A 14,192-nucleotide genomic window follows, 5' to 3' on the forward strand; every position below is an offset into this window, starting at 1 on the left:
TTCTAAAACTTAATTCCGGAATTATAGATATCCACTAAAATATTCAGTGGAATGAATTGGAAATGTACATTCTTTTCACTCCAACCTGCAACAGACTGATGCCACCTAAGCTTTGTTTGATAGGGATAAAATCAAGTTCTCCTAGTTGAATTCAGTCGCTGAGATGTGATTTCTGGTTTTGTGCTGAAATGATAAAAAACATTAATTTCACATGGTTCAAAACCAATTGCTATTCCAAATTGAGGGAAAATTTGTAAATCTTTTAGCAACTTTAGTTCATATTCATTGCATAAATAAACCCATAAATTTATTTTGGGACAATTTCCCTCTGTCCTAGAGTTCACTATCTCCATCTCTGTAGTCACAGATGCACAGAGTGCAAACAGACATTTCAAATTATGCCCAAGTGTGGCATTTTTAAAGGGGTATTCTTTACCTTCTAGGTGGGGAGGGGCTATATACCCTGGGAGACATCATTTTTAAAAGCTCTTTCTTTGGGAATGTCATCTTTGAAATGTTTTCATAGTGTACCTAAAAGCTTTAATTATCAGGGTATGAGAGTTGATACTCCCTTATCTTGTCCTGAAACAGACAGGTCCAAAGGCACTTAGCAATGATGGATGATCTCCACACATTACAGCTGAAGAAAACTGTAAACTAGAAGCCACTCTCTGTAGAAGATCAAAGAAAATCCATGCCGTATTTACATAAATTGACACAGGAAAGATACCGTCATGAGGTTTCATGTTTATCATTTTTCAGTGACTTCAGACTGCATTAAATCAAGTCCCCCCCTCAAAAAAAAAAAAAAAAAAGTAAAATCAAGCTGTGCTATTTGTGTCTCCCGCTCTCACTCCAAGAAGTAAAGCTTCTCTCATTACACCTACCCAAACCCAGTGGTTTCACCGCAGTCGCAGAACACATCCCCACTTTAGCTCTCTTTGAGCAACGCTGCACAAGCTGGAAGAGAATCTAACTCACCGCCATGGTCTGTACCATGGTACCATGTTTGTGTTGCTAGTGGTAAAAAGCTGGGGGGGGGGGTGTTCCAACTGTTGCTGAGATTTGCAGATACAATCTGAAAGGAAATTCATACAAAGAGGGAAATAAAGTATGTCTTTCCACACTAAGATCACAGCTAAATCCCTTCTTAGGGTAACAGAGAGCCAGAGCCAAATGTTAACAGCACGTCACTGAAGCCAAGTGATTAAGATGTTTGCAGCTCAAAGGGGGTCTAGTTAAAGCAGAGGCTGACAGTAAGCATCTTCACTCTTTGAAAACATGATTTAGTGTTCCGGAAGACAGCTGGAGAGCACTCCCGGTGCAGTCACTTCCTCAGGCACCCTAGCTCTAAGCCCAGATTAGATGCCCTGTCTTGCACATAGTTTAGGTTTGAGTCAAAAAAAAAGAATTTAAGCTTTTGCTGACTAGGCATATATATACATAAATGCTGACTCATGACCTGTGTCACGCTGGTTTATTCCTGTTAAAAATGCATTGCTATTGATGAACGTTACAAAAGCACTAGTTCCAGTCTATTCAGGCAGGATTTTGCCTTTGACATTAAACACACATGGCTCTATTCAGAACACTTGCTACAGTGCTTAAGGTAAAGCTGGGGGCTTACTGCCCTGCTTACAGGCAAGAGACAGACAAGCAATCCATACTGTCTACCCTCCTGCACTGCCACATCCCCTTCCTGCACTCCCTGGACGGCACGTAGGAGCTACAGAAGCAGAGCCCGTATTCAAACCACCTGGTATAAATGTGCTGTCTACAGTGCAATACTGAAGCAAATAAACTTCTGTCAAACTAGTATCCATCTTGCAGGACACGTGGTACAGAAGTTGTGCTTAAAATTGCTATCTGCAGAAAGAGAAAAAAAAAAAAAAACACCAAACCAAAACCAAACAGCCTTATCTGCTTTAACTCTGGAACTCTGGTACCATCTCAGTATAAAATTATAAAATGAGAAACACATCTGCTCTTAGAGACTGGAAAATTTTTTATTAAGAGAAACTAAGAGGTCAAACAGTTCAACTGTAACCATCAAAATTGCAGGACCTGTTCAAAGCAAGGATCCCTCTAGCCCCGTGCCCTGTTTCCCACAGTGTCCACCAACACCCTAAAAGAGCAAGCACAGGTCGAGCACATACAATACTTGCCGTCAACATCCTCACAACCTTCAAGTATTTTTGAGATCCAAGGACTGCGTAAGATGGCAGGTAACCACCAACAGCTCTGTCTTCCATGTATATGTGCTCTGCACCCATGTCAACTTTTGTATCCGTGTTCCTGAGTAAACATCAATGGGTTGGTTACCACATTCTGTTAGTTTTGAATCTGACTTCTTCAAGCTTCCTTTGAAAGCTTGCTTCCTTCTTGTGTTGTGAACGCTCAGTCACCATCCACCCTCTTCATGTCATCCATGACTTCTGTAGGCCTTTTTGCAGACCTAATCAAAATGAACAGGCAACAGTGACAGGGTCAGGGTCTCAGCCCCGCTACCTCTACTGCAGCCAGGTTCAGTGGTATAGAAGGACCCTTATGCAAGCTGATGAGAATTGCCCTCGGTGAGATCAGTAGAGATTGCATTCCCAAATCCAGACATCTCGTCCCAGGAGGTACCTCAGAATAGAACTGACCAGAATATAAAATATGGTGCCAAGTGACTTGCAGGGGTTAAAAGCACAGTTTAGGCAAATGTGAAATGTAATTGACCCAACGGGTGTAATAAATGCGCTTCTAGCTCCAGAAAGCACTTCAGTTCCTCTCCCAACCCATTCAACCTGCCCTCTGCTCTGAACTGTAAAGTAACCTCACACTGTCAGCATCTCCATATGAACAACACAGAAAGCTTGAGCATACAAAAGTTTCAGTGCATTAGAGTGAACAAGGCAGAAAATAGCTTATTTTCAGAATTTCCTAATCCTAGGAAGACGTTATGAAGATGGCATCTCAAATCCAAGAACTTTTGTTTTTTGAAACTGAGTAATAGCAAAGTTACACTTCTTAGTTCCCCCTGTCTTTTGAACCTAAACTAGCATTTCCTTCTACGTGAAGAAAGGCCCTTCTCAGAGCTCCAGGTATCAAGACATTTCCTGTCCCAATGTCATGGTTTAACCCCAGCCGGCAACCAAGCACCATGCAGCTGCTCGTTCATTCTCTCCCGGTGGGATGGGGGAGAGAATAAGTGTAACAGTGAGAAAACTTGTGGGCTGAGATACAGACAGTTTTAATAAGTAAAGCAAAAGCCGCACAGGCAAGCAAAGCAAAACAAGGCATTCATTCCCTGCTTCCTATGGGCAGGCGGGTGTTCAGCCATCCCCAGGAGAGCAGGGCTCCATCACACGTAATGGTTACTTAGGAAGACAAATGCCATCACTCCAAATGTCCTTCCCATTCTTTCTTCTTCCTCAGCCCTATATGATGAGCATGATGCCACATGGCACAGAAAATTCCCCCGGTCAGCCAGGGCTAGCCATCCTGGCCGTGTCCCCCCACCATAACCTCCTGTGCGCACCCAGCCCCCTGCTGGCAGGGCGCTATGAGGAGCAGAAAAGGCCTTGACTGTGTAAACACTGCTCAGCAGTAACTAAAACATCCCTGTATTATCAACACCGTTTTCAGCACAAACCCAAAACAAAGTCCCATAATAGCTACTATGAAGAAAATTAACTCTACCCCAGACAAAACAAGCACACCCAAATAGACCCACACAGAAAAAGAAAGCAGAGAAAACCCCTGGAATCCTCAAAACCAGGCAAGTTTACACAGCAACATTCTTGTCCACAAGGTACCAAAAATAGTCTGAAAGTGCATTTGAGCTCGAATACTTAAAAGTTTTCACTTGTATTTTTTTTTCTTTAAATTGTATTATTAGCTAGAATGTCTTTACTTACTGTATACAATTTCATTTATTTCAAAAATAGTCTTGTAGAAAATATATTTACAAAATATATTGACCCAAAATATATATGACCCAATATAATTACAAAAATAAACACTTTTAAAAAACACAGTTCTTAAAAAATACTAGAAACAGTAATGAAAAATTCTATGACATGTGATTCCCCACAAAAAGGAAAATAATCACAACATAACCACAATTATAAATGAGATTTATACAGCTTAAATAAGGGTCCTGCCCTGAAATGCCCTTTGAAGAAGTCTCTCTCATCTTTAAACAACATAGGGAGCTCAAGCTCCCTCCTCAAGTTGAATCAATACTGAAAGGCAGTTCATGAGACTATCCCCTTGTAGACAGGATGGGAACATTTCTCAGTGCGATCATCAGAACTGACTGGAAACAGAATTAATTGCCTGTGTGGTCTTCCAAATAAGGAAGAGAGTTCAAAGCAATATATCCTTTCAGTTCTCATTCACAGCAGGAGTCAGAACAAGAACTAGTGAGTTCGGAGGGAGCTTTGAGAGTAAAGGAGGGAAATTCACACTTCCTTATGTTCAAGAAACACATGGGCTGAAACTGCAAAGGGAATGATTTGGAGTCAAGTCACAATGGGACTCATCTATGCTATAGTCCCTATCTATTACTCCAGCAGTGCACAGGCACTGCATGAACAGAGGACATGTACAGCTCTCAGGGAAAAAGCAAAGGACCAGTACAGGGCAAATACAAGTGGCTCTGTCCTCTTCCTCTCTGTCAAGTGTCAGAGCTCAAATATACACTGAGGAGCATCTGTTTCACTCTATGATCCATACTTTAGCCACAACGCCAGCTGGTAAAAGTCTAGGACTGCTGGAACCCACAATTCTGGGGCTGCTCAAATTACCCCGGAAGCTGTTTTGCTCATAGCAGTGTGATTTGGATGAGATGTGATGAAAGCCACCTGTGCTGCCTCCCTGCACTTGGGCTCACCTTTTGTATTACTGAAGAAGGTCAGCAAAGAACAAAATAAGACTCTGGGTCCTGTGCGACCCTGTAAACAAAACTAGGCATATTCTGATCACCTTTTACATTATTCTTTGCTGTTCAGGTCCATTAAAACAGCTGAGCAAGGCACACCCATGGCAAATGAGCTCCAAGCAGCCACAGCCATCACAACTCCAGATGGGTCAAGTTGTTGCCATGTTCAAGTTGCAAAGAATCTCAGCTGATTTTTGCAGTATCTTCAGATCTTCCAAATGTAGTGCTTCTACCAAAGCTAGGTGTTTTTTGAGGTTCTCTTTGTTCCTTTTCAACTGGGAAATCTGAAGTTTATACAAATGGGATTAAATTACTAACAATTCAGATTATTTAATATAGGACACGAACATAAAATTTGTGTAAAGCTCCTCTGTGGTACGGATTCCATGAACTATATCAAAATACAGTATTTTTTTTTAACCTTCCACAAGAGAAACTGCAATAGTAAGTGAAAAAAAAAAAAGAAAAAAAAAAAATCATACATGGATAGAAAGCAGACCAAAAACAAGGAGGGGAAGGGAAATGTTTACCTGATATTGGGCTCCTAAATCCATACTATCCTCAAGATGTTGCTCAAGACCAGATTCACCTCATACTCTGTGCATGTAAGTGTTTCCTTTGCAAAAGTGTGGTTTTAATAACCGTTTTCCATGAGAGCTATGCAACTTGACATTAAGTACACGTTTGCCAAAATTCAGAAAGGAAGGAGAGAATGTTTTTCTAAGAGTACAGACCTCCCTCACAGGAGACTGGCTGACATCAGTAGCTCATTTGGCTTGACTGGCTTTAATGAACACAGCTTTCACTTTCTGCAACAAGGCACTTATGGTAGGTCTGCAACATCTTACGTGCCCACCTCATACAAATCGGCATTTTCTTTTAAGAGGTAACCTCAACAAACACGTTGATATTGTAAGCAGAGCAAGGTTAAACACTTTTCCCTTGTTTATATGGCTTCATGTAAGCTTTGTAACACGCCTCCTTTCTTTGCTGCAGCCACAAATTCTGCTGAGCAATTTAGTGCCATCAGTCACCCTGGAAACAAACCCTACACCACCCCAGTGTAGTCCGTTCCTTCCGTCATTCTGTTCTCACCCCAGAAAATTACACTGCTGTACATTTATGCTAGGAGAGAACGGAATCTTGGCTACCTTGTTCTTCCAGTCAAATTACCTGAAGAAGGACATGCTGTGTCTCCTCTATTAAAAAATGGCATATTTTTGCTGTTACAGTCACAGCCTGCTGTTCGTTTCTGGCTGAAATTACATCACCAAGCAGAGTTCTCCTCCAGCAAGTACTAAAAGAAAAACGTTTGAACAACACACAATCATTTGCTTTATTCCCCAACCAAATGACGAGCATATGGTTATGCTAAGAATAACACTGCTGGCATAAAGCAAATAGGGTCAGCATATACAGAAAAGGCACATGGCTTTCAGATATGAGACTGATAAGGCAAGCAAAAGAGAAGAGGGATTTAATGGTCTGGAGCAGAACTTTCAATTCTCCACTCTTACCCTTACAGCCAAAGCCACAGTCTGCACTTAGACCAATGCTTCCAGTCTTCACTGCTCTGCCATACTGCCACCAAGTTCAGCAGCACCAGTGAGGAGTAAAAGCTATTCACTCAGAACTTATTAGCATGGCTTCTGCTAAACCTCACCTCACATACTGACAAATTTCAGGGGCTTGAAACCAATACCACAGGGATTTATTTTTAGTTCTTATAATCAACTTATTCCACTCAGCCACAAATCTTTGACACGTAAACAGCTTCAAACAAGAGAAAACATTTTTTTATTGTTATTATTCACTATTACAAGCAAAGCCCAGGTAACCATTTTCTATTAATGCTGTTTAAAGCAAATTTGCCATTTGGAACAAACAATTAAAACTGCACTGACAGTCACTGGAGATCAATTTCAGTGATTTATTTGGTCCTAGAATTTCAGAAGCAGCCTGTGGAACACATGCTTCAAAGAAATCAAGCAAAGTCAAGAGCATTTAAAAGTCCCATCAAACCAACAGGAAAAAGGTCTGCAGTCTGAACCTTAAAGTATTATCTCGTTCTCGAAACAGAAAGGAAAAACAATAGGGTGTTTCTAGCCGGTAATACAAGAAAGTAAAAGACCACAGCACCAAATAGGCAATGACTTTACATTATATGGTGTTCTTTGCCTTTCCTCTATTCACTTCTCACCTGGAGTCAATGAGATAAGACACAGAAATCCAAATTGTCCCAGTACCTCGCAAACAGCCAGCAAAGAGCAAATAAAGGGAAATGTCACATGCACATTGTCTGAATATTCAAAAAGTACTAAAACTTACAATTCATCTGGTCCAAGACTTAACAACTTGAGGGCTGTGAGGAGTCTCCAAGATGGTCCATCCCATCCAAAGGTCAGGTTTCTAAAAAGTCAGAAGTGATGAGATGCAGAAAGTACAGGTGATCTTCTACAGCATGACAGCTTCCTTCCTGACAAGTGTCAACCAGGGAAGATCAGCTCTTTGGAACTAGAGGACTCCCCTTACCCTGCTTCCTTCCACAGCTAGGAGACAGTCTGGACCTTGAAACCTATCTCAAGCTTTGATATTGATGTTTACGACTTCCACCTTCTCCCACAAACAGCAAGCAAATCAGTTTGTTAAATAAAACAAATAATTATTTTATGCTGGATTTCGGTACTAGAAGCAAATTTGGCTCTCAGAAAAACTGAAAAGAAAACTCACATGGAAACAAAAAACTCTAGATACCTACTCTAAGAAATCATGATCCTTTAGAATGGAAATTTTTGCATTTCTCTGCTTATCCAGTGGTGGAAAATACTTGAGGAGCGTATCTGCATAAAAACACATTTTAGGTATTTAAACGGTATGCAGAAGAAACAACAATCCTGAAGTGACATTTCAACAATATTTTTCAAGGAGCTACAGGATAAAGACCAAAACCTGCTACATTTTGGTGAACTTTAACATAACCAAAAATGTATCCACTTCTCAAAAGCTATCAGCAATCTCCAGGACTGTATCCTTATAATGGAAATCCTGACTAAAACTAAAGCTACGAACCACTCTCAGCAACTTCAGTTTGTGGGAATTAGGACTTAAATCCTGAAGTCAATGCTACAATCTGACATCCAGTCGGAAGTTCTACATACGTACTGGTAAGAATCTCGATTTTACAAAAGGAAAAGTTTCCAAAAAACACTCAATTTTAAAACTCCGATCCTTATATTCTATGCAGTTCAAAGTGGTATCAAACTCTATTCCACTTCTTGGAGATGCACAGAATATCTTAATGGCATTTAAAAACAAAATCACAACGCCTTAATGTGCATATCACAATGCCTTAATGTGCATTGTGCATATGTATATATATATGTATCCACAAGTGCATGTACTTCTTCACTATCCTTTAGTTACCCTTTTGTACCCACATCTCCCGTTGAAGACAGATGGAATTAATATGCTCAGATGTTCTGCTCTCTACTATTGTACCTTTCATTGTCAAGACAATCTATATATCCAACCTGAGGTGACATAAACACAGCTGTGAGGGTTATTCATGGCAACAAATCCATATTCTAGTAGCAGTCGCTGGTTATCATGAGGCCCATAGCAGATAAATACTTCTTCGTATTTTTTGCACTGTGAATTTGTCCGAATTTCATAGCTTCTTGTCTGTTCATTAAATGCAGCCTTTACCTTCAAGAAATTAAAAGTTTTACTCTTGGCAGGAAGACAGGGTGAAAAAGGAATCAGACCTTGAATATTAAAAGCCAACAGGACTGAGCATTCCTCTAACTGCAATAAAACAGATAGTGTTACAGATGTCTGAAAAGGCAAGCTGTTTGGACAATTCCACACCAGGACACCAGGATTACTCTATGAATACTAGTATGAAGAAGAACAAACATCAAAACCTTAGTCCACAGGACATGCCACCCACTGTGCAGACTTATTACAGAGGCCCCAAATCCACAAATAAAAGATGACTTATGGAGAGCTGGCCATTTTTGTGCTATCCAAGCTCTCTGTTGGCACACAGTCCCTGACATAAGGTAGAACTGCTCTATACACTTTCCTAAGGATGCCCACAAGCTTCAGCCAGAGGTGGAGAACACAGGGACCATGTAACTCCAGATTTGTCTCAGGAACTGAGCCTTTCAGGAGAGCAGAGTAGGGTCAAATTTATAAGTGACTCTTCCCAATAGCTACCCTGGATGCAAATATTACCCAGCTACTGGGGACTCTCCCCTGTACCTTTGCTACATAATCTGAAACATTTGAATCCTCTTTATTCAACTGCCTTGAGCTGAATAGCAAGCTCCAGGGTACATACAAACCATGAGTACTCAGCCTGTGTGTGTGTCCTCAATAGACAATTCCCTCACTATGAGATCTCTCACTGACCTCCAGACACTCCTAATCACAGAAACGTATACTGTACTGAGATACTGAGATAGTGCATTCACAAGGAAATAAACTAAGTGATCTATTTTTAGTTTCTTACCTGAACATTTGGATTGTGGTTTAGCAAATCTAAATATGGTGCCAAGGCATAAACATCTGGCTCAAGAGAAAAACATTCCCTCTGTGAGTGTTTCATGTATATTGTCCTGGTATTAATAGTGCACCAAGCCCACTCTAGAGCACTGTAGTTAAAAATAGTTCCAGTGTTCTCAGCAAACAAAGGTTGCAGAGAAGAGAAAAAAGCCTTGGAAGACAGGTACAACTCATGGACCGTCGCTCTCTGCTCCTGAGCCTTCTTTCTTAAAGGTTCAGGAAGAAGGTTTACTACATCACGCTCCAAACAAACAGGGCAAGTGTATGCCTTGGGTAAAACATCGAGATACGGCTTCCACAGAGATTTCTCACCAGCATGCTTCTCTGCTATTAAAAATGTGCACAGTGCTATCAAAGGAGATACAGGAGGCTTCCATCTATTAGAAAATAAAAGAAAAATACCAACATAGCAGATACACAGAGATGAGATAGGAAACAGATGCAGCAGTATTCTATCTCTCTTCTAGCTCTTTTAAATGTTATAAATAGCTTCTATTTTAAACTTCTTTGTAGTTCACCTCCAAGTCCTTTTGATGATTTCAAAGGGGCTATAAAAAGCTGGCTCACCTCTTGGGTTGTTTTTTTTGGTTTTTTGTTTTCTGGGGAGGGAGGAAGAGGTTTAGGATACGGAACAAGTACTCAATATCCAGCATAGGGCTTTGTTCTGAATTTTCTAAAAGGCCACGTTCATGTGACTGCTTTGCAACCCCATTGTATCCCCCTTCTCCTATTGAAGCATATTCACAAATTCCCAAGAAACCATTCATAACTGGCATTTAGGTCCAAGCTTGCTCTAAAGGCAGGTCAAGTTCAAGCCTGTACCATCCCTCCAGCTCTGCCCAGCTAAGAGGGGATGCTCTGTGTGCAAGACTTACTTATCTAAGCATTCCACGTGCATGAAAGTTCACAAGACATACTCATACAAGTTAGGGTATTCAGTTTAAAGCCCTACCAGCACTTAAGATGATTAATCTACTAATGAGCAATCCACAGGAAAGGTCAGCTTGCCCGTAAAGTGTCACTTTTCACTTACTTTACAATGTATTCTCCCAAGCAGCCACTAAGGACAGTGCCCGTGGTGAGTAAGCATTTCTCAGGCAGTGAAATAACCAGATCTCCTGCCTTTGAGGGGAAAAGAAAAAAAAAAACAACAAAACACAACACACACAAAGAATAGTAAACATCAAGTGTAAATGACTCATTTACTATGCGATTTCTGAACAGAGAGATATTCCCCAGAGAACACCAATGTCAGGAAGCAAACAGATGTGATGTTGAACTTGATGGAAACCGGCATGCTTTTAAGACAGCCACAGCCCAGGTGAAGAGGACAACTGCAGTCAGTAGGAACTGTCACCTACAGAAAGTTAGCCGTTCACAGAAAGTTGGTGACTGGCTACTCACTTTCTTTGTACCAAGATATATTTTACATCTGACCTCACAAATACCTGAACTTCTGTCAACAGAGCAGCATGCGGTAGGGACAATTTAGGTCATGTCTATCCTGACTTTGTTTGCCAAGCTGCTGTGTGTGTAAATTAGGTTTCATGACTGGCTTGAGCTACATGTGTCCATGCCTGTACGGAGAGGACATGAATCAAGTCAATACTCTCCCCTTCCCATTCCTCTCCTGAGTTTCCCTATCTTGTTCAAGCCCAGTTGAGTCTAGCTCTGGTTTCACTCACTGCAGACTCCCAGCACTGTGGAAAACCTGAGCCTCCGGCTTCAACTGCTGGCTCTAACCCTAAGCCAGCATGAGAACATACACTGTTCTCCACACGATTTCACCACTGCATCTCCTTCCTACCTCTTGCTATACTCTCTATTTTGTAAAAGGTCTGGGTCTGATTCCCCGTTATTTGATATACTATCCTCATACCAGTTAGGAAACTTCTCCAACAAGCCTATTTTCTGAGAGGCACTTTCCCGTAAGAGTTCAGTCTTTCTGTGTCAATATCTGAAGGGTGGGGTATTCGTTCTACCTTTTCTGCTGGGAATGACAGAAATTATGACTCTGTTAGCTGATCTACCAACAAAGAAGAAGGCCATCAAAGTGAGGTTAAAGCCATGGTTTCACGTTATGGCTACAATAATCTAAAGTCAAACGCTGCTTAAAGCCCCATCCCTTTCTTCCATTCCCTCTCCTGATACGCCATTTCTCCCTTTGTGCCAGCACTGGTCTGACCAAGGTGACAGATTTCAAGGAGCAAAGCTATTAAAGCTAGTAAATTTTTTTTTTTAAAGAGAGAGTTTTTTGTTAGTTTAGCTTCCCAATGCTACTTACCACACGAGTGTGGAAGAATGCTACAGCCAGTGCAAAAGAAACTGCGGTAGCCAATGGCTGAGGGAGAAGGCATACAGGAGGGAAGAGGCCTGCTCCTGGTTTCAGTTAGCCACTGATTGCCTTAAACTGGAACACAAGACTACATATTCTCTGTAAATGAGTACAGGAATGTCTTCATCCTACAAGTTGTCAGCATACATAGGATATCACCTTACAGGTATGTCAATACTGCAAATTTTGATATTAGGCTAGAAATTACATTCACAACAGGGACCAAGACAACCTTGCCTGGAATTTAGAGCTTTGCTTGTGCAAAAGTCATTACATCTCAAAGAACCCAAGGAGCTCTTGCATTAGAATCAACATTACTAACCTGAAGAGCTTTTGTCGTCATCAGTCCTCTTCCGGTATCTGAAGCAGGAACAAAGAGGATACTTAAATATATCTATATATGTAAAATACAGGAGACTATGATAAGCTGCAATAAATTAACAGGCCAGCAAGGAAAAGCTCTACAAGAACATACATCACCTCTTACAAATCATAAAAGGCAATTATGGATTGTTCCAGATATATACCTCCTTTCTTTGTTCTCTGATTCTCTTTTTACTTTTCAGGACCCTGTGAAAGCCCTTCCCTTGCATCTCCTAAAATACGTGCTGTCCAGTTCTAGCAATTACCCAACTTCTTTTGCCCAATTTTTTTTTTTTAAACACATTTCTCATCACTGGCTACTGTTCTTGGTTTCAGAGTACTAACTAAATTTTACAATTTCTATTCATAATATTTTTTCTCTGATTCATGCTATTCTCTCTACTCACTCTTTAATAGTGCAAAAGTTTTTGAAACATAATCTACTTAAAGAGAAAAAATACATGTATATACCTTTACTGTAAACAGTACTAAGTGAATCACAACTCTAAAATTGTTTACTTTTCTGTATCACTAGGTTTGCTGAACTTGTATAGAAGAAAAGATGAAGACATGATAACAAGGTTAGATTCTGATACTGGAAAAACTTAATGAGATACTACTTTCTTCTTTAAAATCGTGCTGCTAACACTTAAAATCTTGACTCCTACAAGGAATTTGACACAGGTGTGCATGTTTTGTAGCATACTACAGTATTCTCTTACCAAAGTTTTACACGAGAGCATCTTTACGTAAGAAACAGTTTACAGTGTTTCAGGCCTCCATACTTACTTATTCACCTTAAATGACATTCATATGCATTTGCCCGAAGTCCTTAAAGGACTAACAGTAGCTGTTTTTTTTTTTCTTGATGATAGACAGGTTTGTGTTTCCAAATGAAAGCAGGAATCTAACATTCTCAGAAGAATGAAATATGTACCACCAATAAGTAATTAAAACATTACCCCAGAACTGTGCTGGCCTTAAATTACTGTCTTCAAATCCTCTGTCTTTCAGCCACTTCTTAAGTTTAATGTATTCCAGTTTGTGACTGCAGTTGACTGAAAAAAAAAACAAAGGGGAGGGGAAATTGAAAAATTTTACTGTATGGTAAGAAAAACTGTATTTTGGACATTTTAGTACGGCATAATAGAATAGAAAGAAAGGCTCCCCTTGAACTAGCTTAATAAGTTATTGGCTTCTGGGAACTAGCACAACTGTGGGAGTTATTCAGCATATTCAAGGCTCAAAGAATTTAAGAATTATGTAGTACTTCCCATTAGCCAGAAAAGAGAGCTCACAATATTCGCCATGCTCTGTTCAGGACTGTACACCGATGCTAGAATACTTGCACAGAAAAAGCTAACATTTACAAATGTTATTTTCAAAGCACAAAGGTGTTTGACGAATATAGGTCACAAAATAACCCCTTGACAAACAACTGGTTACTTTATTATTGAACAGTACTTCCAACAATAGTACCTCCATCCATAAAACACTGCAAGTGTTTTCTTCTTCTCTTTCGACCTGTCCGGCCTCTGCTTCTCTTCATATTAAGAAATAGATTTTTGCCCTGTTTAGACAACCTGAACTTACAAAAAAAGAAGAAAGGTTACTCTAAAAATATTTAAAGCCCCTTTCAAATACCGCATGTTTCTTTTACCTCAATAAGAGAAATCACAGCACTGCCAGTTTAATAAGCTGCCTCTTTAAAGTTTAGAAAACCCGCTACGAGCAAAGCCTTAAGCGAGGGTGGGCGATGGGGGTGAGGGAGGAGGGGAAGCCCTTCGCCCCCGAGCACCACCTCGCCCACACCACGGCCCCGACCCGCTGGAGCCCCGGCGCTCCCCCGCCGCCCGGCTTAGGCCTCTCCCGCCTCCCTGGCCTGACAGACACGACCCCGCGAATCGCCCCAGCGAAGCGAACGCCGCTTGGGACCGTCCGCGGCCCCCCGCATTTCAAGGCGGAGAAGACTGAGGAGCGTCAGGAGAAACGCCATCTCCC

The 14,192-nt window shown here is 40.8% G+C and overlaps 1 protein-coding gene across 5 annotated transcripts; it reads right to left on the reverse strand.

The window, feature by feature from the left end:
• Positions 1-1,993: 1,993 nt before the first annotated feature.
• On the reverse strand, positions 1,994-13,999 carry SETD4 (SET domain containing 4). Of its 5 annotated transcripts, none has more exons than XM_082493457.1 (10): positions 13,671-13,999; positions 13,154-13,249; positions 12,151-12,188; positions 10,527-10,615; positions 9,441-9,870; positions 8,458-8,632; positions 7,686-7,767; positions 7,256-7,336; positions 6,101-6,224; positions 1,994-2,455 (listed from the first exon to the last, which is right to left on the reverse strand). In XM_082493457.1, the coding sequence occupies exons 1-10, from the start codon at positions 13,738-13,740 to the stop codon at positions 2,423-2,425; spliced, it is 1,218 nt and encodes a 405-aa protein (XP_082349583.1). In that variant the 5' UTR covers positions 13,741-13,999; the 3' UTR covers positions 1,994-2,422. The 5 variants fall into 5 exon arrangements, with proteins under 5 accessions (XP_082349583.1, XP_082349582.1, XP_082349584.1 ...); XM_082493456.1 differs by having other exon boundaries at positions 1,994-5,211; XM_082493458.1 differs by lacking the exon at positions 8,458-8,632 and adding an exon at positions 8,692-8,731 and having other exon boundaries at positions 1,994-5,211.
• Positions 14,000-14,192: the final 193 nt, after the last annotated feature.

This window comes from Vanellus vanellus, assembly GCF_965231255.1.
Source record: "Vanellus vanellus genome assembly, chromosome: 1".
In the NCBI taxonomy this organism is placed as follows: domain Eukaryota; kingdom Metazoa; phylum Chordata; class Aves; order Charadriiformes; family Charadriidae; genus Vanellus; species Vanellus vanellus.

Coding starts and splice junctions, on each gene's coding strand:
- SETD4 (XM_082493456.1), bottom strand. CDS start 13,740: ATGAAGAGAAGCAGAGGCCGGACAGGTCGAAAGAGAAGAAGAAAACAC. Junction 12,189..13,153: donor AAGGCCAGCACAGTTCTGGG/GTAATGTTTTAA, acceptor TTCCTGCTTCAG/ATACCGGAAGAGGACTGATG. Junction 7,768..8,457: donor CTGTGTTTATGTCACCTCAG/GTTGGATATATA, acceptor GTTTTTATGCAG/ATACGCTCCTCAAGTATTTT.